Source organism: Plecotus auritus, assembly GCF_963455305.1.
Source record: "Plecotus auritus genome assembly, chromosome: 1".
NCBI classification, from domain to species: domain Eukaryota; kingdom Metazoa; phylum Chordata; class Mammalia; order Chiroptera; family Vespertilionidae; genus Plecotus; species Plecotus auritus.
This window is the reverse complement of record NC_137770.1, coordinates 112566542-112591409: the sequence shown is the minus strand read 5'-3', so window position 1 is coordinate 112591409 and position 24868 is coordinate 112566542. Positions and strand designations below refer to the sequence as shown.

General features: G+C 43.9%; 1 protein-coding gene and 1 pseudogene across 2 annotated transcripts; both read right to left on the bottom strand.

Annotated features, from left to right (window-relative positions):
• Positions 1 to 9874: 9874 nt before the first annotated feature.
• GJD4 (gap junction protein delta 4) lies at positions 9875 to 13248 on the bottom strand (the record flags this gene model as incomplete). The annotated part of the gene is made up of 2 exons (XM_080645082.1): positions 9875 to 10911; positions 13185 to 13248. 2 exons carry the CDS (start codon positions 13246 to 13248, stop codon positions 9875 to 9877), a joined length of 1101 nt encoding a protein of 366 aa, XP_080501208.1.
• A 318-nt stretch (positions 13249 to 13566) lies between these two features.
• On the bottom strand, positions 13567 to 23910 carry LOC308240811 (zinc finger MYND domain-containing protein 11-like; annotated as a pseudogene). The gene is made up of 7 exons: positions 23875 to 23910; positions 16089 to 16099; positions 15445 to 15545; positions 15078 to 15228; positions 14747 to 14919; positions 13946 to 14619; positions 13567 to 13576 (listed from the first exon to the last, which is right to left on the bottom strand). The product of its transcript is annotated as a zinc finger MYND domain-containing protein 11-like (transcript).
• Between the last annotated feature and the right edge of the window lie 958 nt (positions 23911 to 24868).

Genomic DNA, 24868 nt, shown 5'->3' with positions numbered 1-24868 from the left:
AGTAAACATTTACTTTGAGGCTATTAGGTCAGGAAATTGCTTCGAGCCACTGCTATCTCAACACAGCCCTGCTAACGTCCAAGGTCCATGGCCTTCCATGTTTCTTGGTGCACTCTTATGACAGTATTGGGAAAGCGGTGCCTTCCCGCAGATTGTATTTCTCAGCCTATTGATAAAATACATACAGGGGCTCTATGAAGACCCAGAAGGGCCTCCAGAGGAGGGGGCAAGCAGGGTTGAAGGGAGAGAACTGCCCAATAATGCATGAGTGATAAACCTGGGAGTCTAAGATGGCCAAGAAAGTGAATGGCCAATTGATGTCATGGCCAGGTGAGCACACTCTTTACAATTACTCCCTATTTGAAACATGTCATCTACTTTTCCATCAGAATTCAGCTTATGAGAAAATTTAGTTACTTCTTTCGGCTCTAATTTCTGCCACTCATATCTCTTTTGGGTCACACCACAGAGGAAGAGACTTGCTCTATGACTGGCAGGATGAAGAAAAAAATACATATATGTGTACATATATTTCAAACGGGAAAGAGACGTCTGTTCTATTTCTAGGGAATAGTTATTCCACAGCACAACCAAAACACAACGAGCAGGATTTACAGACGCTGCTACTAAGCCAGCCCCTGGACGGGGGATCCCGAGGTTATGGGTGGGAAGCATTTCCATTACAGGAAATCCTGGGCAAGTGTGTGCTTGAGAAGCCCAGATGCTCCCTCTCCTTATCTGCAAAGCACCATCCTCATCACCATTTCTTGCCTGAAACCAATTTATACTCAGAAAATTTGAAATAGATTCTCACAGTAGATTTCAACATACTACAAAAAAAAAGACTCATATTTATTAATTCTCTAAACAATACTTTTTTTGGCAAAGCATCAGCATAATCTCATTGATTCTCATAATCTTTCTTTTGTGTTTGTCTCAGCAGGCAGCCAGCTTCGGTAGTGTGGATTCAGCATGGATGCCACCAGTGGGTTCCTGCCATTGCTGGACCACCTGAGGATCCACCTGAACACTAATCTGTGAAAATTTCTCAATTAAAGTTCCTGGTTTGACCAATGTCACCCCAATCAATTTAATAAATAGCCTATATAATAAAGAGGTAATATGCAAATTGACCCTCACACCCTCACAAGATGGCTGCCTATGACTAGGCCAGCAGCGGGGTTAGTGAGGGACAACCAAATGACTGAACAGCAGGCTGCATGGAGTGACCAGGCTGGCAGGGGGGGCAGTGAGGGGTCACTAGGCTGGTGAGGTGGGGGGGGGCAGTTAGGAGTGACCAGGCTGGCAGAGAGGGGGCAGTTAGGGGCAACCTGGCCAGCAGCAGGGGGCAGTTAGGGGCGATCAGGCTGGCACACAGAGGCAGTGAGGGGCCACCAGGCCGACAGGGGGGTTAGTGAGGGATGACCGAACGACTGAAAAGCAGGCTGTGTGGGGCGACCAGGCTGGCAAGGGGGGTCAGTTGGGGGCGAACAGGCCAGCAGGGAAGGCAGTTAGGGGCAACTAGGTCAGCAGAGGGTGGCAGTTGGGGGCAATTAGGCTGGCAGGTGGGACAGTTGGGGGTGACATGGCCGGCAGCAGGAGGCAATTAGGGGTGATCAGGCCAGCACATAGAGGCAGTGAGGGGTGATCAGGTCAGTTGGGGGGGGAGGCAGGCAGTTAGGGCCAACCAGGCAGGCAGGCAGGTGAGCGATTAGGAGCCAGCGGTCCACGATTGTGAGAGGGATGTCCGATCGGCCTAAACTGGCAGTCGGACATCCCCCAAGGGTTCCTGGATTGGAGAGGGTGAAGGCTGGGCTGAGGAGACTCCCCCCTCCATGCACAAATTTTGTGCACCAGGCCTCTAATTAAAAAATAAAATGAAAAAATTAATAACTTTAAAAATATTTTAAAAGTAAAGTTCCTGGAAAGATAGACTTAGATAATTCCTAATGAGCCTTTCATACTGTGCAAAAACCAAAGAGTGAAACTAAGACACATACCCACATACACACTTAAACCAAGATTCTTTTCTTTTTTTCAATTAAATCTATTGGGGTGATATTGGTAAACATGATCATATAGGTTTTAGGTGTGGGTTTCTATGTTACAAAATTTGTATATTGCACCATTTGCCCACCACCCAAAGTCAAATCCTTTATTTTCTGAATCATATACATATAGGAGACAATCTCTAAGTGCAAGAGATGTGGATTCTAGGCTTAATTCAGTCAGTTATCTTCAAGCTTGTCACATCATCCTCTCTCTTCTATCCAGCCCCAATGCATCCAAGAACCTGAGCTAAGATCTTTTCTTTAGCTTTCCCTTCCCTGAGACCAAGGTGTTGGTCATTAGGGATTTATTAAATGCCTCTTATGGGACAGGTGCCCAGAAAATGGTTGCTGCCTGAGACAAATACTGGCTAGCTGTTGGCCAGACTTTTCCTCCTACTTTCTGGGCCTCTGGAGCAGTCAGGACTGAGTTCTCACTGGAGAATGTGCCACAAGAGCTGGTGCACTTTCCAGGCCTGACCTATGGCACTGGACTTGTCCCTGCTACAGCAACTTGGTTTGTGGGTAGAAGATGATGGAGCCACAGGATGGGAGGATCCCTGAGACACCACCCAGAGGAAAACAGCCCATCAATCAGGAACACTCACTTTGTACTTTATGAAACTTCTATGTTACAGCAGCTACAATTACCTTAACTTGCCATAGCCCTGCCTTAGATAAATGGTGATTCAGTAACTCTCTGGAATAGGGACACAAACTCATGAACCATCTTTCATTTATCCAGTATGCCAAAGATGCAGAGAAGCATGTTAAAATCTTGAAAAGGAAGATTGATAGTCACATGATTTTCTACTTTTTTTTTATCTTTTACATACAGTCTAAGATTTTTCCCTCTCTTTACATATCTAGAAAATATCTCTAAAGACTTCAAAACCTGTTACAAAACTAGATGTCCTATGTGATAGCAATAGAAGAAGAGGGTTTCTTCCATCTGTATTTTCCTATAGTCAATTCAGTCATACTAACACAGCCATTTAGGTTCCAGAACACCGTGTCAGCAAGCTTGCTCCTCATAGGATGGGGGTCACATCAGATGACCCTAGTGTCTGTCCACTAAGCCCTCTGCCATCATTCAATAAGGCATGAAGTCAGTAAATTGTCTTCAGTCCCCTTCAACTTTGCATGGGATCCCCATCTCTTCCATGGCAACTCTTCCCAGAACACACTTCCCAGGCCTCTCTTGTTCTGTCCATCTCCATCTTATCAAAACCTGTGCTTAGGCAATTAGCAGGATGGAAGGACCTAGAGAACTAACACCTATTAGGTTAAAATGAATGACAGCTGCTCATCTCATTGATGGATTTCTAAACTTGTAGAGTACTAAGGAACCATCCTGTTTGGGTCCCTTTCACCCAGAAAAGGAAATAGATTCAGAAGAATGAAGTGACCTGCTAAGTAATGATGGAAATGGTATAAGAACCCAGAGTCCTACTCTTGACTCCTTACCTCTCTCCTTCCCTCTTACACCTATTGCTATGAATACTATGTGTATTTTTCCATGGAACAAACTCAGGTCTCTGATTGTTTGATAGAGGGATTGTGGGCATCAGCAGAGTGGACAAAGCAACCTCTGACCAGTGCCACTCAAATAAAAGCACACCTGTTTGTAAATCCAAACCTAAGCATAGACTCCAATAGGAGAAGGACACAGAGATGCTCTGCCCAGTTTTCACTTGGGCCCTGGGCAAGAAAGAACCCCAGCTCAGCATTTGCCACCTTCCTTTCACAACTATTATCCAGGTACCTTGACTGAGTACGCACCACCAAAATTGAGTTGATTCCATCAATCAACATTATCAATGCTAACATTGAAGTGTTTGAGGGGCCTGTGGAGTTTACTTTTAAAACAGTAATAAAGCTCTGTGTCACAGCTATGTGAGGATGAAGACCATTTTCAACAGACTGTTGACATTCCAGAAAATGTGGACATCACTCTGAAGGGACATAGAGTTGTGAAGCACCCCAGAGACTTCAATCACATCAATATAGAACTCAATCTCCTTGGAAAGAAAGAGAAGAGGCTCTAGGTTGAAAACAGTGGGGAAATAGAAAGGAACTGGCCACCATTCCCACCATCTGCAGTAATGTACAGACATGATCAAGGTGTTACACTGGGCTTTCTTTAAAAGATGAGGACTGTATACATTCAGTTCTCCATCAGCATTTTTATTCAGGAGAACTAGAGGCCCGGTGCATGAAATTCGTGCACAGAGAGAGTATGTCCCTCAGCCCAGCTTGCACCCTCTCCAATCTGGGACCCCTCAAGGTATGTCCAACTGCCCTCTCACAATCCAGGACTGCTGGCTCCCAACCGCTCACCTGCCTGCCTGCCTGATTGCCCCTAACTGCTTCTGCCTGCCAACCTGATCACCCATAACCACTCCCCTGCCAGCCTGATTGATGCCTAACTGCTCCCCTGCCAGCCCGATTGCCCCTAACTGCCCTCCCCTGCAGGCCTGGTCCCCCCCCCCCCTACTGCCCTCCCCTGCTGGCCCAGTAATGCCTAACTGCCCTCCCTTGACAGCCTGGTCACCCCTAACTGCCCTCCCCTGCAGGCCTGGTCCTCCCCAACTGCCCTCCCTTGCAGGCCTGGTCCCCCCCAACTGCCCTCCTCTGTCAGCCCGGTCACCCCTAACTGCCCTCCCCTGCAGGCCTGATCACCCCCAACTGCCCTCGCCTGCAGGCCTGATCACCCCCAACTGCCCTCGCCTGCTGGCCTGATTGCCCCCAACTGCCCTCTCCTGCAGGCCTGATTGCCCCCAACTGCCCTACCCTGCCGGCCATCTTGTGGTGGCCATCTTGTGTCCACATGGGGGCAGCCATTTTTGACCACATGGGGGCTGCCATCTTGTGTGTTGGAGTGATGGTCAATTTGCATATTACTCTTTTATTAGATTAGATAGGATGGTTCTCTTATTGAAATCAGAAATTTTTTAAGTGAATAATATAGCCCTAGGCTTCAGATGAGGTCAGGTATTGCTAGTTCAGTATCTCAAGCCCAGAAAGATGAGTTAATTCCTGAAGAAAATGACAGTGAACTTGTATTAAATTCAACTGCTTTGATTCAGCAAGTCACAACAGTTAAAAACAAGGACATCAGCCCTGGCCAGTTTTACTAAGTGCTTAGAGGCTAGGCCTGCAGTTTGAAGGGTCGTAGGTCTGATTCTGGTCAAGGGCACGTACCTGGGTTGCAGGCTCAATCCCTGCCCAGTCAGAGCAGGTGGGGGAGGCAATCAATCAATGTCTCTCTCTCACATTGATGTCTCTCTCCCTCTCTTCCATTCTTTCTTAAAAAATCAATGGAAAAAATATCCTTGGGTAAGGATTAACTAAAAACAATAAGGATATAAGAAAATGTTATATGGTATTTATGTTTCTGAAAAAGGAACAGCTCAGCAGGCTGATGAGTAAGATCTAAGTGTCTGGCTATAGAAACAGCAAGATGCTGAATTATTCCTCGGTTTACTGGTGATATTATAAATTGCAGTAAGATCATGTATTAATTTGGGGGGTGGGGGAATAGTAATGAATCCCTAGAGAATCCTTATATCTCTAAGACTACACCCATCCTTGGGAAGTCCACCAGAATTGCATGCTATAAGAGACAAAAACCAGATTTGCCCCTGAATCATTTAGGAATATCAGACTCAAAAAAACAGATTGATTTGTATGTACAGAATTGATCTAAGTATTGAAGAAAAGGGTCTGAGTCATGGCTCAGTTTTCAATACATTGAGGAGAAAGAGAGAGAGAAATTGATTTACTGCATATATTAAATATAGACACATTCCTTGGTTTTTATGCCAAAACCAATTTTGGATGATTTTTTTTTTCAGTTTTAACCAATTGCTTTCATAGCCTGTAGATATAGTGAGTAGGATGTTATTCTCCATCTTGGCAGATATTTCATTGCCAAAGTCTTCTTTAGAACAGTTAAGTGTCCATTGATTTCATAGGTACATTTGTTAGCCTTTTTTATTATTTGAATGGTGAGAGTAATTTGTCTTCCTCGGCCATTTTGTGTTTGGGGACCAGAGGGTATTTGTAAATTCTGGAAGCATAACAGATGGCTTCTCCTCTCTTGATGAAAGTGAGCAGGTTTGTCCTGTCCCATAGTAGCTCTTTCTGCTGCACTGCATATTCCCATCAGGCAATTAAAGGCAGCACTAAGAGAAACCAAGATGGCGGCATAGGTAAACACCTAAACTGCTGCCTTGCACAACAATTTCAAAACTACAACTAAAAGACAAAACGGACATCATCCAGAACCACAGGAAGGCTGGCTGAGTGGAAATTCTACAACTAGAAGGAAGAGAAAAGCACACTGAGACTCAGAGGAGCTGCAGAAGGCAGAGGTACCGAGGCGCGCATGCGGAGAGGGCTGGCAACTGAGTGTGCGGCTGGCTTTCTCAATTGGGAGGGAGACTAAAGCTCCAGACTGTGCTAAACTCCAGTTCCGGGCAAGACTCTGGGGACCCCGACTCATACCGGATGAAACTGGACTGTCAGGAAAGAGAAAAGCACACTGAGACTCAGAGGAACTGCGGAAGGCAGAGGTACCAAGGTGTTCATGCAGGGAGGGCGGGCAACTGAGTACGCCGCTGGCTTTCTCAAGCGGGAGGGAGACAAAAGCTCCCGACTGCTCTGAACTCCAGTTCCAGGCAAGACTCTGGGGACCCAGACTCATTCGGGAGAAACTGGACTGTCTGGCAGTGGGTGGAACTCGAGGGCGGCTTTATCTCAGAGGTGCTTGCAGCAATTACCACAGGACACTGAGACACAGGGGCCTATTAGGGCAGGGCTGACAGGAAACCAATGCTGTCTACTCTGCCCTGAGACTCCGCCCCATCCAAGCTGAGCACAGAGGCTTTTGCAAGTCTTGTCTCATAAGGGTGTCTCCAGCACAGAAGTTCTCCCAGCGTAGACACAGCTGATCCTCACAGCCAATTGGCCTGGAGCAGTGTCGGCAAACTCATTAGTCAACAGAGCCAAATATCAACAGTACAACGATTGAAATTTCTTTTGAGAGTCAAATTTTTTAAACTTAAACTTCTTCTAAACTTCTTCAAAATAGACTCGCCCATTGCCAAAACTGGTTTAGCTCAGTGGATAGAGCGTCGGCCTGCGGACTCAAGGGTCCCAGGTTCGATTCCGGTCAAGGGCATGTACCTTGGTTGCGGGCACATCCCCAGTAGGGGGCGTGCAAGAGGCAGCTGATAGATGTTTCTCTCTCATCGATGTTTCTAACTCTCTATCCCTCTCCCTTCCTCTCTGTAAAAAATCAATAAAATATATATTAAAAAAAAATAGACTCGCCCAGGCTGTGGTATTTTGTAGAAGATCCACACACAAGGGGCCAAAAAGCCACATGTGGCTCACGAGCCACAGTTTGCCAACCACGGGCCTGGAAGTCAATTCTTCCCAGTGATACCAACAACAATCAAGGCTTAACTACAACAAGACTGTGCACACAGCCCACAAAGGGGTGCACCAAGAGTGTCCACCTCAGGTAACTGGGGAGGCTGAGCCACTGGGCCCTATAGGACACCTAGCACACAAAGCCACTCTATCAACTCAGGGAAGCAGCCACAATGCAGAGACAAAGAAACATTTCACAAATGAAAGAAACTGAGGAAAGCAAACGACTGGATATAGAGTTCAAAACCACAGTTATAAGGTTTTTCAAGAATTTTCTAGAAAAGGCCGATAAATTTAGTGAGACCCTCGAGGATCTGAAAAAGGACCAACTAAAAATTAAGCATACACTGACTGAACTAAAAAAATATTATACAGAGATCTAATAGCAGACTAGAGGATCTCAAGAATCAAGTCAAAGATTTGAAATACAAAGAAGCAAAAAACACTCAACCGGAAAAGCAAAAAGAAAAAAGAATCCAAAAAGTTAAAGATAGTGTAAGGAGCCTCTGGGACAACTTCAAGCATACCAACATCAGAATTATGGGGGTGCCAGAAGAAGAGAGAGAGCAAGATACTAAAAACCTATTTGAAGAAATAATGACAGAAAACTTCCCCTACCTGGTGAAAGAAATAGACTTACAAGTCCAGGAAGCGCAGAGAACCCCAAACAAGAGGAATCCAAAGAGGACCACACCAAGACACATCATAATTAAAATGCCAAGAGCAAAAGACAAAGAGAGAATATTAAAAGCAGCAAGAGAAAAACAGTTAACTACCTACAAGGGAGCACCCATACAACTGTCAGCTGATTTCTCAACAGAAACTATGCAGGCCAGACGGGAGTGACAATAAATATTCAAAGTGATGAATAGCAAGAACCTACAACCAAGATTACTCTACCCAGCAAAACTATCATTCAGAATTGAAGGTCAAATAAAGAGCTTCACATATAAGAAAAATCTAAAGGAGTTCATCACCGCCAAACCAGTATTATATGAAATGCTGAAAGGTATTCTTTAAGAAGAGGAAGAAGAAGAAAAAGGTAAAGATAAAAATTATGAACAACAAATACATATCTATCAACAAGTGAATCTAAAAATCAAGTGAATAAAAAAATCTGATGAACAGAACAAACTGGTGAATATAATAGAATCAGGGGCATAGAAAGGGAGTGAACTGACAATTCTCAGGGGGAAAGGGGTGTGGGAGGTGTGGGAAGAGACTGGACAAAAATCGTACACCTATGGATGAGGACAGTGGGGGAGGGGGATAAGGGCAGAGGGGGGTGGGAACCGGATGGAGGGAAGCTATGAGGGGGAAAAAAAGAGGAACAACTGTAATAATAAACAATAAAGATTTATTAAATTACAAAAAAAAAATAAAGGCAGCACTAAAACTCTAACAGAGTGACACAAACCAGAGCAACGCAGAGAAGTGCAGTAAGGAGCTTGTGCCCATTCCACAAGCAGAGGCAGCTCTTTCTAGTGCACACACAGAAAGCAGGGGCAGGAACTGTGAAACCACAGCGTTCCCTGTGCTTCTCATCTGCTGCACTGGAGCATGGAGACTCAACACAACCTGATGGTACAACTCTCCTCTGAAGGACACAGACGAAACCCAACCTAGAACCGTGGGACAGCACAAGGGCCACTCATCAACAGTGCAAGTGGGCCCTCTAATCATTGAGGACAACTACTCAGAGATGCAGAACAAACAAGCAAGTCAGGGCCAACCCACATTCTGTGCACCTTCCATGTGCATGCTATAACCATCAACATTACCCCTAAAGACTCCAACTAGTCATATTTTCTGCATTTGTCATTTGTCTCCTATAACAATGAAGTATGAAGTGGGATATCATAAGCAATCACCATTAATTTTATTAAAGGGGTTTGGAGAAGTTAAACTAATGTGTCTCTACTGATGCCATGCTTAAGGTGCCTCTTTTATGCAAGCAGAAAAACAAACAAAAAGGAAAAACATGAAAAAACAAATAAAAAGAAAAAAGACTCATAATAATTCACTGGAAAACAGTAATGAACTCTGTTAATGTAAAAGAACTTGCTTTACAAAAAGCACAAACTATGATAAAGAATAAGACAACAAACCAGTCAGAGTGTAGCATAATCCCTAAGCAACCTGACACTTTCCAATTTATCATTTTAGCTTCCAGTCTGAATTTGAATGCAAGGGTTTCTTTCAGCAGACAGGGTTATCCAAATTAAATCAATAGTACAAGTCTGTGAGTGTCCCACGAAGTCCTTGTCACAGGCCAGCTGGCCTTCCTGCCTGTTGATATTCTCCAGGGACATAAAGATTTCCCACATGCCAAGGTGATGTTAGGGTTCGAGTCTTCTTTCCGTCACTGCGCTGCCTGGCCGCCCTTTTTACACCCACTCAGACCTTCTGGTCCCCAGGAGAGGGGCGCTCCCAGCCCCAGCCTGGAGGGCTGAGGGTTGCCACGGACTGGACGTGCGGTGCTGGGCCAGCAGACGGTGGGGCTTTGAGGGATGCTCACTTCCGGAGTCCTGGGGGGCCTCTGTGCGGGGCCTGACCCCAGGCTCTGTGCAAGCCCTGGAGAGCTTGTCGCTGGCAAAGGACAGCCCCTCACTCTCATCCTCCTCTGGAAGCTCCATCCGCCCCGACACAACCCACTGACCACTGGCGCTGTGGGCACCGTGCCCTCTGGTCCACAGGCCAGAGTGTGCTAGCGACACCCTTTCCTCCCCAGGCCTATCCAGCTCCACGGGATCCGGCCTCCTTTCCCGGGGGCCCTCGGCGGGTCCCGGCCCCCTCAGGGTCCTCCTGCCCAAGCTACAGAGCAGGTCAGCCACGCTGAGCAGCACAGAGAGTGCGCTGAGTGCCCAGAGGAAGAGCATCAGCGTGGACTTCTCTGTGGGTCGAGAGACGTAGCAATCCACCGCGCCAGAGCAGGGAGAGTGGGCGCAGGAAAATCTGTTGGGGACCGAGAATCCGAAGAGGAGGTAATGCAAGGCCCCGAAAGCTGTCTCTGCCAGGGTCCGAAGACAGAGGTGCACAATGTAGCCGGAGGAAAAGTCTGGCACCACTAGGCTGTGCCCCTCCCTGCAGGGCAGAGGGCAGCGCCTATCCCTGGGGCTCAGGTCTGCGAGGTCCTGGCTCCCTGAACCGCCATCTGGCCCACAGGGTCCCCAGGCGGCAAGCTCGGCTCCTTTGTGCAGCACATAGACACTGAAAACCGCGGAAGGGAGGAGAACAGACACGCTCTGGACCAGCCAGAAGCGTAGGTGGGACACTGGGGAGAAAACATCATAGCAGACATTGGCGCACCCTGGCTGCAGAGTGTTGCACACAAACCTCTCCTGCTCATCCTGGTAAACGGGGGACCCAGCCACAATGATCACCACCATCCTCAGCAGGATCATGAAGATAAGCCAGATCTTCCCTGGAAAAGAGAAGGGCACCACCATGGAAACAGACTTCCTCCTAACAATGATGTTTAAATATGTCCTGGGGCTGAGAGTGAAGTGTGAGGTCCAAAAGCATGCATTTTAGTCACAGCAACAGTATCACCTAGTTGATACTGTTGCTGTGACTAAATTTTTATTAAATGTGACAAATATTTATCGAGCACTTACAATGTGTCAGACACTGTGTGAACTACTTGTTTGTAAAATATATTGAAATTAGCAGATGTTAAAGAAGCGTAATTACAGAAAATGTTTAATTTGACTCTGCTAGTTCAGACTTTTGGTAATGTCTCCTGGACTGAAAGTTCTAGAAAGAAAGTTGAGTTGAAAAAATGAATGATGCAAATAAGATCTTACTTTTTTAGAAGATTAAACTTCTTAAAGGATGTTAGTGCATTCCTGTAACTGTGTAGAGCAAATACAATAAGTCTTTATTTATGACTTTATTTATGAGACCCGGTGCATGAAAATTCATACACTGGAGCGGGGGTGCCTCAGCCCAGCCTGCCCCCTCTCACAGTCCAGGATCCCTCAGGGGCGGGAGGTGACCCAGCGATCAGGGGAAGGCGATGCCCCCATCACACCTCTGCTGCTGCCACTGCCGGCAGTACAAGCCTCGGCTGGCCCTGGTTACTTGAGCCTCAGGCAGCCCTGGGTGGCTCAGGGGCTGAGGGCAGGTCCAGCTGCACCACGCACCTGCTCGTCGCCACCCCCCCCCCCCCCCGGGGCGGGGCTGAAAGGACAGGGAGACTCCAGCGAGGCTGAGGGGATTGGGCGCTTCCATCTTTGTGATGGTGTGATGGTCAATTTGCATATTCCCTCTTTATTAGATAGGATAATGGTCCATAAGGCCTTCATTTAGTAACAGGACTTGTATTTATTTTTTTAATATATATTTTATTGATTTAAGAGAGAAAGGGAGGGGGAGAAAGAAACATCAATCAGCTGCCTTCTGCATGCCCCTACTGGGCATGGAGCTGCAATGTGGGCATGTGCCCTGACCAGGAATTGAACCAGTGATCTTTTGGCTTATGAGACAAGGCTCAATACACTGAGCAACACCGGCCAGGCAACAGGGTTTGTACTTAATGTTGCTTTATGGCCCTTGGGATCAAATTCTTTAATTTTGGGTGACTCCATTGGTTGGAGTATGTCCCATACACCAAAAGGTGGGAGGTTCAATTCCTGGTCAGGGCACATACCAAGATTGCAGGTTCCATCCTGACTCAGGGCACATTTATGGGTGGCAACCAATCTATGTTTCTCTTTCTCTTTCCCACTCTTTAAAAATCAATAAACATGTTCTCCCGTGAGGATTAACAAAAACATTCTTTAAGAATATTCAATTTTTCAGAATTTTCAGTAATTTAGAATTCTTCTTCCCCTATTTCAGTTATTATAATTAATGAGGTTTGTCTTTTTTCAACTTATCATGAGTAAATATGGCCAACCTGGGGAATCAAAATAACTTCAAAAGTCTTCTTTTCATGTCATGAGTCAACTATTTTGAAACATGTTTAAGACACAGTGAAAATAATTTGTAAATACTCTGTTTTGTGATGAGATACAGAAAACATCACCTGATAGAAAAACAAAACTCTATTATAAATGAAGGCAGTTAAATAATATTATTATGTGATAAAGTTATTGACTCAAACTTTTAAAGGCCAACTTGATTTTGTTTCAATTATACAAAATAACGAGTAAGAAAAATATCAATGACTAATCCTTTTCTCAATCCCTTTTTCTAGGACACCCATGCCTCTCTAAAAATGTGTCTTATCTGTACTAAATTCTGAAGTCCTTATTACTTTTTTTTTGTTTAAAAAATAACTAAAATTGGGATTTGGTTTAAAGCACAAAAGAAATTGCTATTCTTTACAAATTAAGCTTCAAGATTAAACTCTAAAATGATGAACAAGAAGGAAGCATAACTGAGGCATTAATTTATCTTTAACTTTTACTTATTGTGCCTTTTCCTGGTAATGCAGCCAGAGAAGTGTTACCCCTTTCACCTGCTCAGGCTTTAGACGCAGCACCAGCGTATCAGCAAGAAGAGGCCGCAGGAGAGAAAAACACTCACTTCCTTAAATGATAGAGGAACCATGGTGAAATCAGGAGCTTGAACCCACAGCCCCCTTTTGCTCCAGCAGTGCACAGGCCTTTGCACTTCGTGTTGGTGTGGGTGTGGAAAACCAATAAAAACAAAAAACAGAATAAGAGCTTTGGGGGTGTTTTCTGTACTCACCCACAATAGTTACATTGCAGTTTAACGTGATGATGAGGAACCCAAGCAAGTCCAAACGGTCCATGCTTCCAGAATGTTGAAGACTCAAGGCTGCTGGGGATGTCAGAAGATTGTTGTCTCCAAGGAGGTGGGAAATCTTTGGAGAAATAAATATATGTTAGCTACAAAAGAGTTAAAAATGAAAGCTATAAATATGAAAGGAAAGATTTGAGCCCAGGAGCAAGAGGTCAGTTTTTCTGTCTCCAAATTGAGACGGGCCCCCGAGCTGTTTGCCTCTGAGGCAAAGTGTTCCTGACAACTGCAGGGACCAGAAGACTGCAGGAGTCATCTCTCATGTGGGCTATTCTTACCCTCTTAGGACATTCCAGGCCCTTAGTAGTGCTCACGTGTCTCTACCAGAAGAGACAAAGGCTTTAGGATATACTGTATAATAGAAGTGACTGCATTTAGCCCAAGAAAAAAAAAGTTCTGTTAACTAGCCAAGTAAATTCTCTATGAAAAAGGGTGTTTTCTCCTTGAAAACATTTCCACACCATCTCACCTATTAAAGAAACACTAAAATGTTCATGTTTTGTCTTTTCCATGAAGCATAACCCATTATAACCCAAAAAACTCTTGTCCTCATTCTCAATTCCTGGCAGGCTTGGGGAACATCTAGCCTGAGAAATCATTTGATCTGGCCCTCCAAGGCATTAGGGGTATTAATTAAATGTTTGACCAAATATAGCAGGCTAATTTTTAAGTTAATAATTTTGTATGGCCTGAAAATGATGTTATAAATATCCAAATGGCACATGCTTTGACACACTCCATCACTGATGGTCTGGTGCTTCAATGCAACATTCTTGGTGAAGAGGCACTTAACTTCTTAGTCTGAGTTGGCACTGAAACTTTTTCAGTTGGCTGAGGCATTATGGGGATTTCCTGGCTGGAACTGACTGCTTCAGTTTTAGGCTCTGGTTCTTCGTTTTTTGGTTCCACGCTTTGATTACATCACTCTTTCTTTGCTCTTGGTTCCTGAGTGACTGTAAGCTGCTCATTGCTGGTAGAGGAGATACTCCCCAAGTGCCTCATTCTTAGACTTCCAAAATCTTCCTTTCACAAAGGAAATGCTGATGCAGTTCCTGCTCATCACAGGCCTTTCCCCAACCCACACTGTGTTATACATGTAGTCGATGGACGCTGACTGTGATGTCCTGTGAGTTTTCAGAAGAAATCCAAGCCCTTTGATGGTGGTGACCAAAGAAGCAGATGTCAACCTGATTGTCCTCCTTCTGAATGACCTTGGCTGGTCAGAATCCAAAACCTTTTATCTTAGCCCAAACCAGTTCATGATTAGGTATACAAGGATAGCAGAACCAATTGTCAGGACCAGCATTTGATAAATAGAAGCAGTTCTTACAAAGCTGTAGCTCATCCATTTCATGACAGGTGGCTTAAAACAGAATCCTTGCTATGTCAGGTTGCTCACTGTTTGCTCCATAGAAATTCACTGTGTTGTGGAGAAGTAGCTGACCATCAGCTTTGAACTCTTCATAACTTCTGTATTTCCCTTCATTCACTTTCTCTTGTATGGGCGGCATCCACCGCCGAGTGCACCAGCCTCCAGTACATTGGGTGTTTGCTGTCCTTCCCCTCTTTATTGAGGTCCATAGCCTTCTCCTTCGTGCAGGAAACAATGAACCTCAGGTATGTGCTCATCTCTTTTTTGTTTGTATTTTTCTTCTTGATGGTCCTGCAAAATAGGCACTGCCAGTGACTACGGCTCTATCTAAGCCTGTACTCATCAGACAAAAACTTGGAATTATACACACGAAAACACAGATCACATATCAATACCTCTCCAGGCAAATGGTATTAAAAATAATACCAGTCATGAGTTTCTATTTCCCAATTTCATCTCCAGGCAACCAATATCCTTCTTGTTCAATACCAGCTTTTGAACCTTTGCATCTGACAGTGAGACTTTCAACAATAAGACCATCTTTCACAGCCAAGCTCAGCTGACGGGTAGTCTCTTTTGGATGCATATGATGGATTTCACCTATACAGAGTGGTTATGATATGCAAATGAGATTATAGAAATGAAAATTATTTTTAAATATAAAGAATTACACTAGTGTAAGTGTCTGGTGCATCTCAAAGTCTGCAACTCTGCATTCCCACCCTTGGTCTTTCTCTTTGCTTCCACACATCATCTGAACAGACAAGGCTCCCATCTTTATCACTTTTGCTCTTTCTTCTCTAAGTCCACCCTGACACATACTTTGTAGTACCACAATGTTGGCAATTTGCTTCTGGTTCTGTATACTCTCGATGGCTGCCCAAAAATGCTGGACAGCTTTTGTGTCTGCCTGCCATCTTTTTTTAACATGCCATGACTTGTTAAGGAGACTGGTGTGTGAGCTGGCGGCTGCTCTGGGCTGCCACCTGCACCCCTGCCCGCCCCTGGGCTTTATTCTCATTTTCTTTTGTATCTCTCAGCCCCGTCTAGCCCAGGGCTTCTTCCATTGAATCAGCTACATAAATGTCTGCTAAATTTGTAATAAAATATCACTCTCTAGACCTCCTGACATCAACCATAGTTTAATCAAAATCTTATTGTGGCTGTCACCTTTATATCTGGAAAGAACCCATCCTTCAAGGCTGAGGGTAGAAATTGTAAACTTTAAAGGGAATGATTTCAAGTTGCCATTCTTTATATTCCTATCTTTTCTTAATTTCTGATATATTCCTGACTTTAGTAATATCCCTAGGAAGATTCCCAGAAGAGGAGTACAACGAAGTCGCTTTCATCTTTATTCACATGATGATTCCATCCATTGAAAACATTTTGACCCTTAAAAAGAATAGCAGTTTTGATTTATTTAAGTCAAATGTTTCAATATGAGAAATAAAATTTACAGAAGTTGTAGCTAAGTAAAGCAATTAAAACAGTCATATGGTTCAGGCATAAAATAAAGGAAATTATCTTTGTGGCCTGATAGACTACTCATGGAATTGGCTTAAAAATTGAAACACTAGGAAAGCAATTACTGAGTTTTGCTGTGTGATATGAATAGTCTATTTTTGGATATGAAGTAAATTAGAATTTTGTGACCTTGAATAAATCACTAGAGCTCTTCATGCCATGATTTTCTCACCAGTAAAGTAGAAAACAAATGTGTCCTTCACCTATACAGAGTGGTTGTGATATGCAAATGAGATTATAGAAATGAAAATTGTTTTCAAATATAATGAATTACACAATTGCCAGTGACTGGTGCATCTCAGGGTCCACTCCTCTCTATTACCACCCTTGGTCTTTCTCTTTACTTCTGCGCATCTTCTGAACAAACAAGGCTGCCTATTCCCCTCCCATCTTTACCACTTTTGCTCTTTCTTCTCTAAGTCCATACTGTCCTCAATCTTTGTCTTTTGTCCTCTTTCTCCATTTTGTCCTCTCTCTCTCATGCTAGGAGACATTTTTGCTTTGCTTAGGTTTGATATCCTAACCCCAGTGGCTGCCAGAAGCCTGATGGGTACAGAAGAGGAGGAAGAGAAGGATGTGGCTAGAACATCAAACATGTGGCACTGTCTATATAACAGTATCCTAAATCAATAGGGAATGTCATGTGTGTGTCTATGGAGTGTATAAAAGATTTGGGGGAGTATTGTGATCAACCCAATGGAAAAGAAACCTAGTGGGTGTCAGGGACATGGATATGGCAGAATTGTGCAAGATGACCAACTAGGATTAGGTCACAAAATGAACTTAGCAAAAAGGAAAGAGAACAACAGAGTCATCTGCTATTAAGCCTGGGCTTCATCCCCTCTATCTTAGTGACACTGGCAAATTATTCAGGCCTTAGTTTTACTATCTATAAATTGGAGATAATATTTCATTTATAGGGTTATTGAAAATCAGGATTAATTTAAATAAAGTTCTAGCTCACTATTTGGCCTTTAAGACTCTCTCAATGAATGGTAACTGCAGTCAATTCTCATTATTTGTGGTAGTTACATTCTATAAATTTACCACAAACACAGAATTAGTGAATACTAGGGGTTCACAGGGGAAAGACAGAGTTAGGTTCCTAGGAACCTCTGGTCACAACATCTTTGTCAACCAATCACTACGTAACCTTGCTTTATCTGTGTTTCTATTTAAAGACATCTTATGTAACACACAGACACACACATATATAATCATATTATGTATATATTATATATTGTCATATTATACATATTATATAATATACGTATTACCATACATATATATTATCATATTATATATATACACACATATATACATATGTATATAGATTTAATATAGTTGTCTCATTAACTCATGGCCTACAGCACTACAACTCTGTGAGGCACATCACAGCCTTCTTGCTTTTTGGACATTAGACAGCACTTCAGCACCATGTGTGTGGGGCATTTTAAACAGTGAAATCACCAACAAAAAGCACAAAATTTTTGAAAAACTTGGACTCTTTAGACTGTTTTTTTTAAATTTTGTTTACAACATGAAAACTGAAATAAGGAGGCAGAGCCCCATCTCGTGCCACCTTAGCTGGTGACTCGAACATTTAGTGTTTTATGTGACCAAAAATGACCACGAAAGCCCATGAATAATGATTTGGGGTTACAAATAAATTTTAGCAAGTCGACTACTTTATAAATATAGAATCCATGAATAATCAGGATTGATTATTTAATAATGCTGATTCACTATACCAGTGATTTACAACCTTTTTCATCTCATGGCACACATAAACTGATTTACTAAAATAATGTGGCACACCAAAAAATATATTTTTTGCCAATCTGACAAAAAATAGGTATAATTTTTTATTGATTTGTAAAAAGTAATAGCAATTACTTACCCGTTTTAGTCCAAAGTGACTTTTTAGAAAATCAGGTGCCTATCCTATATAATAAAAGCCTAATATGCTAAGTGTCTGGTCATCTGTTCAACCAATCAAAGCGTAATATGCTAATGATATGCTAAGGCCGCTTAACCGCTCGCTATGATGTGCACTGACCACCGTAGGGCAGATGCTCCGACCAGTAGGTTAGCTTGCTGCTGGGGTCTGGCAGATAAGGACTGAGGGAGACAGGCTGGACATGCCCTGGAGCCCTCCCACAGTCCCTCCCTGGCTGGCTAACCTCCCACCTCTCTCCCAAGCCCCTAATGTGCACCATTGTGGTCCCTCTGCCTGGCCTGCGCCCTCTCACAATCTGGGACCCCTCAAGGGATGTCAGAGAGATGGTTTTGATCTGATTCCTCAGGCCAAGACAAGGGACTTCACTGGTGCACGAATTCATGCACCGGGCCTCTAGTACTTGTATATAAGGATTTCTGGTACCAAGAATTAACCAATCAGATGCAACCTTATTATGTGACATGACCAATAACATGCAACTCTATTATATATCATATCATATATCATATTTATGGTTCAAGACAGGACATTCACACCACAGCTATTGTCATTTTTTTTGACATATTGTTGCCTGTTGTCATTTTTATTTGATAATCTAAGGGAAAAGAGGTCAGTGCCCCTGACTAAATAGTCAGGTATTGCATGTTTTTAAAATTGTTGTACTAGAGAGAAGAAAAATTGAGGCCTATATGGATCAATTCGCAAGAGGAATGTGTCCCTAAGAGCCCTGGGGACTAGAGAGGTATTTAAAGTGAAGGAAAGAATCGAAGCTGCAGATCTGACCCACTCCTACTACTTCAGCCACACACCTCCACTATTATCTGCATTGTTTTTTATGCTTTGGCTGAGACTCAACTTGAATAAAGGAGTCTGTATCCAAAAAAAGATATGTTAGAAAACATCTGCCTACATGAACGTAATTATGGAAGGCACTCTAGTACATGAAGGTAAAGTACCCAAGCTCTGGAGTCTGACAGCCTGGATTAAAATTCTAGCTTCTTGACCTTGGGGGAGTTACTTTACTCAGTTTCCTCATTATAAAATCACAGTGTCTAACCCTTACCCTAGAATAATTGTGAAGAATAAATAAGAAAATATGTAAAGAATGTAAAACAGTGCCCAGCCAATGATGTGTACACAATAACTGTCAATCCTCATTCTTATTACCTACCAAGAATAAGGTAGCAGTGAAAAATGTGAAGCTTGGAGTGGCTTTTCCAAATGATGGGTGCTCCATGGTCCTAACTGTCCAGCTCAGAACTTGGCAATAGAAGGATATGTTTCATCTCAGGCTCAAAATGACAAAGGGCACCTAGGGAAACTGAATTCAGCTTCTGGAAGGCTTGGAAATAATGGTGTTTATTTTGTTCTGTTTTGTATGTGTGTGTGATTATCTTAATTATCCAATTTTAGAAATTAATGTTTTGCTTGTTCTCAGGGTTTAAATGACTTTTCAGAACTGTGGATAGAAAGCAAGTTTCAACAGCTGCATCAACAACCAACCATGTCTAGAGTCACATCTTATCTGCATCTGTAAAATCTAGTAACAAAAGAGATTATAACCAACTACAGGCCCAGTGCACATATTCGTACACAGGTAGGGTCCCTAGCGGCTGCCAGCTGCCAGCCTGGGCCTCCCTTCTCACCTGCCTTGGCCTGGCACCACCCACTCACCTGCTCCACCATCCCACTGTGGTCCACTCTCCTCAGGGCCCATCAGGGCCAGCAGCACCTCCACTGCTGCCCACTGCCAGCGCCACATTGCTGACGCCCGCCATGTTCTGCGCTGCCCCCTCGTGGTCAGCGCACATCTAACTCCCACTTGGTCGAACTTCCTTCCATGGAGACAATTTGCATAGTAGCCTTTTATTATGTAGGATTGCTTTTTTTGACAATATAGCTTATCACAGGCATAGGTACTGTAGGGTGAACCAGCTGGGTGCAAACCCTCTCCCACCCACACCCACATACTCCCCCACACTAGACTTACAGCTGAAAATTAACAATCTGGACACCTGAAAAACTGGTACAAGGAGGGAATGTTCTTCTGCTGAGCCACTTCCTGTTCTTAGGGTCCCAAAGATGTCATTCTTGAACTGTATTTTGAACTCCAGTTCAATTCAACTTCACAGGAACAAAGGCAAATGTCTTCTCCCTACCAACATAGTAGTGTTGGCATCACTTGGAATTTGTTTTTGAGCAGTTGAGCTGGTTCTTACAAGCAGAGAGGTGTGACTTCTATCCCAAAGGAGAAAAAGAACTTCTAGGTTTTGTTCTCACTTAAAATAATAAGCTCAGCTCAGATCTTTTAGGAGACATTTCAGCAATACAAAGCTGTCTTCTCAACCATGACAAAATAGTGTAGCCTCCCCAGGTCACAGGAAGGCATGCTTGCCAAAGATCTTGTAGTAAAGTGATTACCTAAACTGCCTGTCAGAGGAAAGCATGTCAGATGAAGAATGCAAATCTTCCCTGACCAGTGTTTCTCAGTGGTTGGAACGTCACCCATGCACCGAAGGGTCTTGGGTTCGATTCCTGATCAAGGGCACATACCTGGGCCCTAGCTGGTTTGGCTCAGTGGATAGAGCATTGGCCTGAGGACTGAAGGGTCCTCAGTTTGATTCCAGTCAAGAGCACATGCCCAGATTGTGGGCTCAATCCCCAGTAGGGGGGCATGCAGGAGGCAGCCAATCAATGATTCTCTCTCATCATTCATGTTTCTATTTCTCTCTCCCTCTCTCTCTCTAAAATCAATTAAATTTTTTTTTTAATTTAAAAAGGGCACATACCTGAGTTGTAGGTTCGATCCCTGGCTCCAGTTGGGGCATGTAGATGAGGCAATCAATCAATCAATGTGTCTTTCACATCAATGTTTTCTCTCTCTCTCTCTCTCTCTCTCTCTCTCTCTCTCTCTCTCTCTCTCTCTTTCTCTCCCCTCTCTCTCTCCTCCCTCCTGCCCTCCCTCCCACTCTCTCTAAAAATCAACAAAAAAATATCCTCAGGTGAGGATTAACAAGAAAACAAACAAACAAACAAACAAACAAACAAACAAACAATTGCAAATCAATAAACATTACTTTTGAGGCTGGTCATCTAGCCACTAAACCACAAGGCAGTACAGACAGGTCCCAAAGACCCCCCCAAAATTCATTTCCACAGACTTGCTGACTCATGCAAATTTGGAAATGAAAGTCTTTTTTAAAATCTATTTAGTCCACTTTCCTAACTCTACAGGTGAAATCAAAGATGGGTCAAGATCATCCAGCCTCAGTAAAAAGTTTAAGTAGTATCTGGTGTCCCCTCCCTGGCCAGAGAATTTTTGATCCATAACACATCAAAAGTCAAAAAAAGTTTCAGCTGTCCAGAATGTTAAAAGAAATCCAATTATCTGCATAGCACAGTGTTAATCCTTTAAGTATTTGAAATAGTATTATTTTAACTTTTTTCAAGGAAATTTTCTATGGTACCCTTTGGAAGCTAGACAAATGAGCAGAACAGCCTATACAGACAGGAGTGTTGTACAGGTACCCAGCAGCCACTCAGAATTGGGTTTTCTTTGGGAAGAAAGCAAAGGTCATCTCCTCTATTAGCTTGCCATTTGTTCACAGGTTTGGGCAGTATATCAGAACACCCTTCCTGGGTGCTATGATTTGAATGTGTCTCCCCAAAAATTCATATCTTCAAATCATAACCCCCAAGGTAATGGGATTAGGAGGCGAGACCTTTGGAAGGTGATTTATGGAATTAGTGATCTTTTAAAAGAGGCCTGAGAAATATCCCTTTCTCCTTCTGCCATATGAGTTTACAGGGAAAATATGACCAGAAGCTTTCCCTTACCAGATAGCATATCTGCAGTGTCTTGACCTTGGACTTCCAGCCTCAAAAACTGTGAAAAATAAATTTCTGTTGTTTTAAACCACCCACCCTGTGATATTTTATTAGAGCAGACCAGATGGACTGGGGCACTGTGGTATCAGTTGAAATAAAATCAAATAGTCATATAAATCAGCCCCTCACATATCTAATTTAATGAGAATTTTCTGAAAGGTCTTGTGTGGGGAAATAAGAGACTGTAAATTCAGTTCCATTCTGGATGTCACCAAGAGAGCTTACACCTCAAATTAACAAACAGACTATACCAATGTTCTCTCTCCAAGTGATTGACACCAAGATCCATCTCATCTAAGCCAAAATCCTAGTACTTAACTTGCTTTAAACACTTTAAAAAAAAAAAATCTCACTGCTAAACGCTCTTCAGTTGCTTCCCATTGCCTCTGGGACAATGTCAGAGTTCACCAAGCCCCAGGGGACCTAGGCTCCCCTCTCCCCACCCTGCATTCTGCCCTCCAGCAGAAGTGAACTTCTTATAGCCCCTGTGATCCTGCGTAATGTGCAACACTAGGCATTATAAATTGTTTAGGGTCTGCCCTGCCCAGCCTCTTCACCCTGCCACCCCTTTCCCACAAAACTACAGCCAGACTCCAGTTCTCCTCACTATCCAGCCATCTTCCTTTATACTCACTGATCCTCAGTTGGGCATCAGTTCAACTTAACAGTCAAAGGAGTAGAGAGAACACAATAGGAAAATGGATTTGCATCTTACTCCTATCACTTACTCTGGGTCTTATTTCCTCAGCTATAAAACAGGGGTCAATTATTTTGTTCCAACTTTTCTGTGTTCAGCCCAGAAGCTTAGGGCTCCTGAAACCGAGACAATTTTATCCAAATCTTAATTACCCAGAACCATTGTATATTACATTTTTTTACACGAGAAAACAGAATCCATGAGCCTTTGGTGTTCCCTAGACAACACTGGAAGCCCCTCTGAATGGTGAGGACTTGTCCCATGAGGAACTTTGGACCTCTGTACAGGCAACCCAACTATTGTGCTTTGCTAACCATAGTCTGAGTATTCTTGACTCTACCACATATATATATTCTTGACACACACACACACACACACACACACACACACACACACACACACATGCTAGGGGCCCAGTGCACGAATTTGTGAACCTTGAAAGGAACTGTGGACTGCGAGGCTGTGGTGGGCACAGGGGTGGGTCTTGGCCCATCCTCTGTGCCCCTGGCCCAGCCCCTCCCACCACGGCCCCTGGTCCCCTGTCTGTCAGCAGCCCCACTCCTGCCGCCACCACTACCACACACTGATGGAGCTGGCCCCGCTTGCACCCACTGATGACATGGAGCAATTGGGGCCGGTGCTGGCAGTGGGTGTGAGTGGGGCCAGTGCCATCAGCAGGTGCGAGCGGTGGCTGCTGCCCCGATCACCCCTCATGAGCAAAGGAGGTGAAGAAGCCCTGAGGGGTGAACAGGGCTGGCAGCTGCCACTCGCACCCACTGACATCACCAAGCGGTTGGGGCCGGCACTGGGTGCCAGCAGCAGGTGCAAGTGGTGGCTCCAGCACCAGCAGCAGGTAAGGACCTTGGTTAGGGAAAAGGAGCCAGTGGGGTATCATAAACACTGTCCCCATTTTCCTAAGCTCCAACCTTCATACATAGTCCAAAGGCCACATTCAGATTTATAAGTCCTTGTGCTTTCCTCTTATTCATTTTTATGTTTTAGGCAATAGCAGAGAGAAGGAAGAAAGGTCAGGGAGAAAAAGGAAGGAAAGGAGGGAGACACTAGGTGGCTGCAGGACCATGGCACACAGGAGCAAAGAATTTTTAGTAACCACCAGAGGCTCACCCCAATGACAGTGACCGGTACCCTGCATTGGTTTGGCGACCCTGCTTACCTGCTCCACCATCCTGCAGTGGCCGATGGCCGCCATATTCCCATGCTCTGCTGCCTGCTGTTGATGCCCGCCATGTTCCACATGCGCCCCCTGGTGGTCAATGCATGTCATAGTGCTGCTCTATCCACTGAGCCAAACTGGCTAGGGCTTGACTCTATTATATTAATTTCACAAATGACAGTGTGGGGAAGAGGTCCTCTCTATTTGTAACCAGTGTGTATGCTTTGTTTTTGGAAATTTTTAAGTTGCAATATTTTAATTAAGCTTTATTTTTATACTAGTGGCCCAATGAACGAATGAAGATTCATATAAGAATGGTCCTTTGTTCCCCTGGCTGCTGGCACCACCTTCACTCTGGCTGGAGCAGCCTTTCTGCTCCAGCCCGGAGCCACCTTTCTGCTTTCCCATGCTGCCCAGAGGCCAGGAGCAGCTGGGGTGGTCCCGGCTGCTGGGCACCTGTGTATGCAAATTAACCTGCCATCTTTGTTGGGTTAATTTGCATACTCACTCCTGATTGGCTGGTGGGTGTTGCAAAGGTACAGTCAATTAGCATGTTACTCTTTTATTAGGTAGATTTATTTTTTTTCTAATACAGGTAGATGAGGAAAAAAAGAGTGAATATTGCTTTAATTATTTCCCTCTCTGAATAACTGAGAGGCAGTTTCAGGGGCCCTAGGTAGGACCTCTTGCCTAAACATACCTCTATCTTTTATCTAATAGTCAATGTTAAATGCTTGAAGTCCTTTGGCTTTCAAAAGTGATGACAATGAAAATACATCTGAGAAAGGCAGCACACTAATTCCTTTCAGTCATTTTCATGATAGTGTGAGTTTAGAAACATCATTTCTGGAAGCAGGCTTTTATATGAAAGTAAGGACCTTGGTTAGGGAAAAGGAGCCAGTGGGGTATCATAAACACTGTCCCCATTTTCCTAAGCTCCAACCTTCATACATAGTCCAAAGGCCACATTCAGATTTATAAGTCCTTGTGCTTT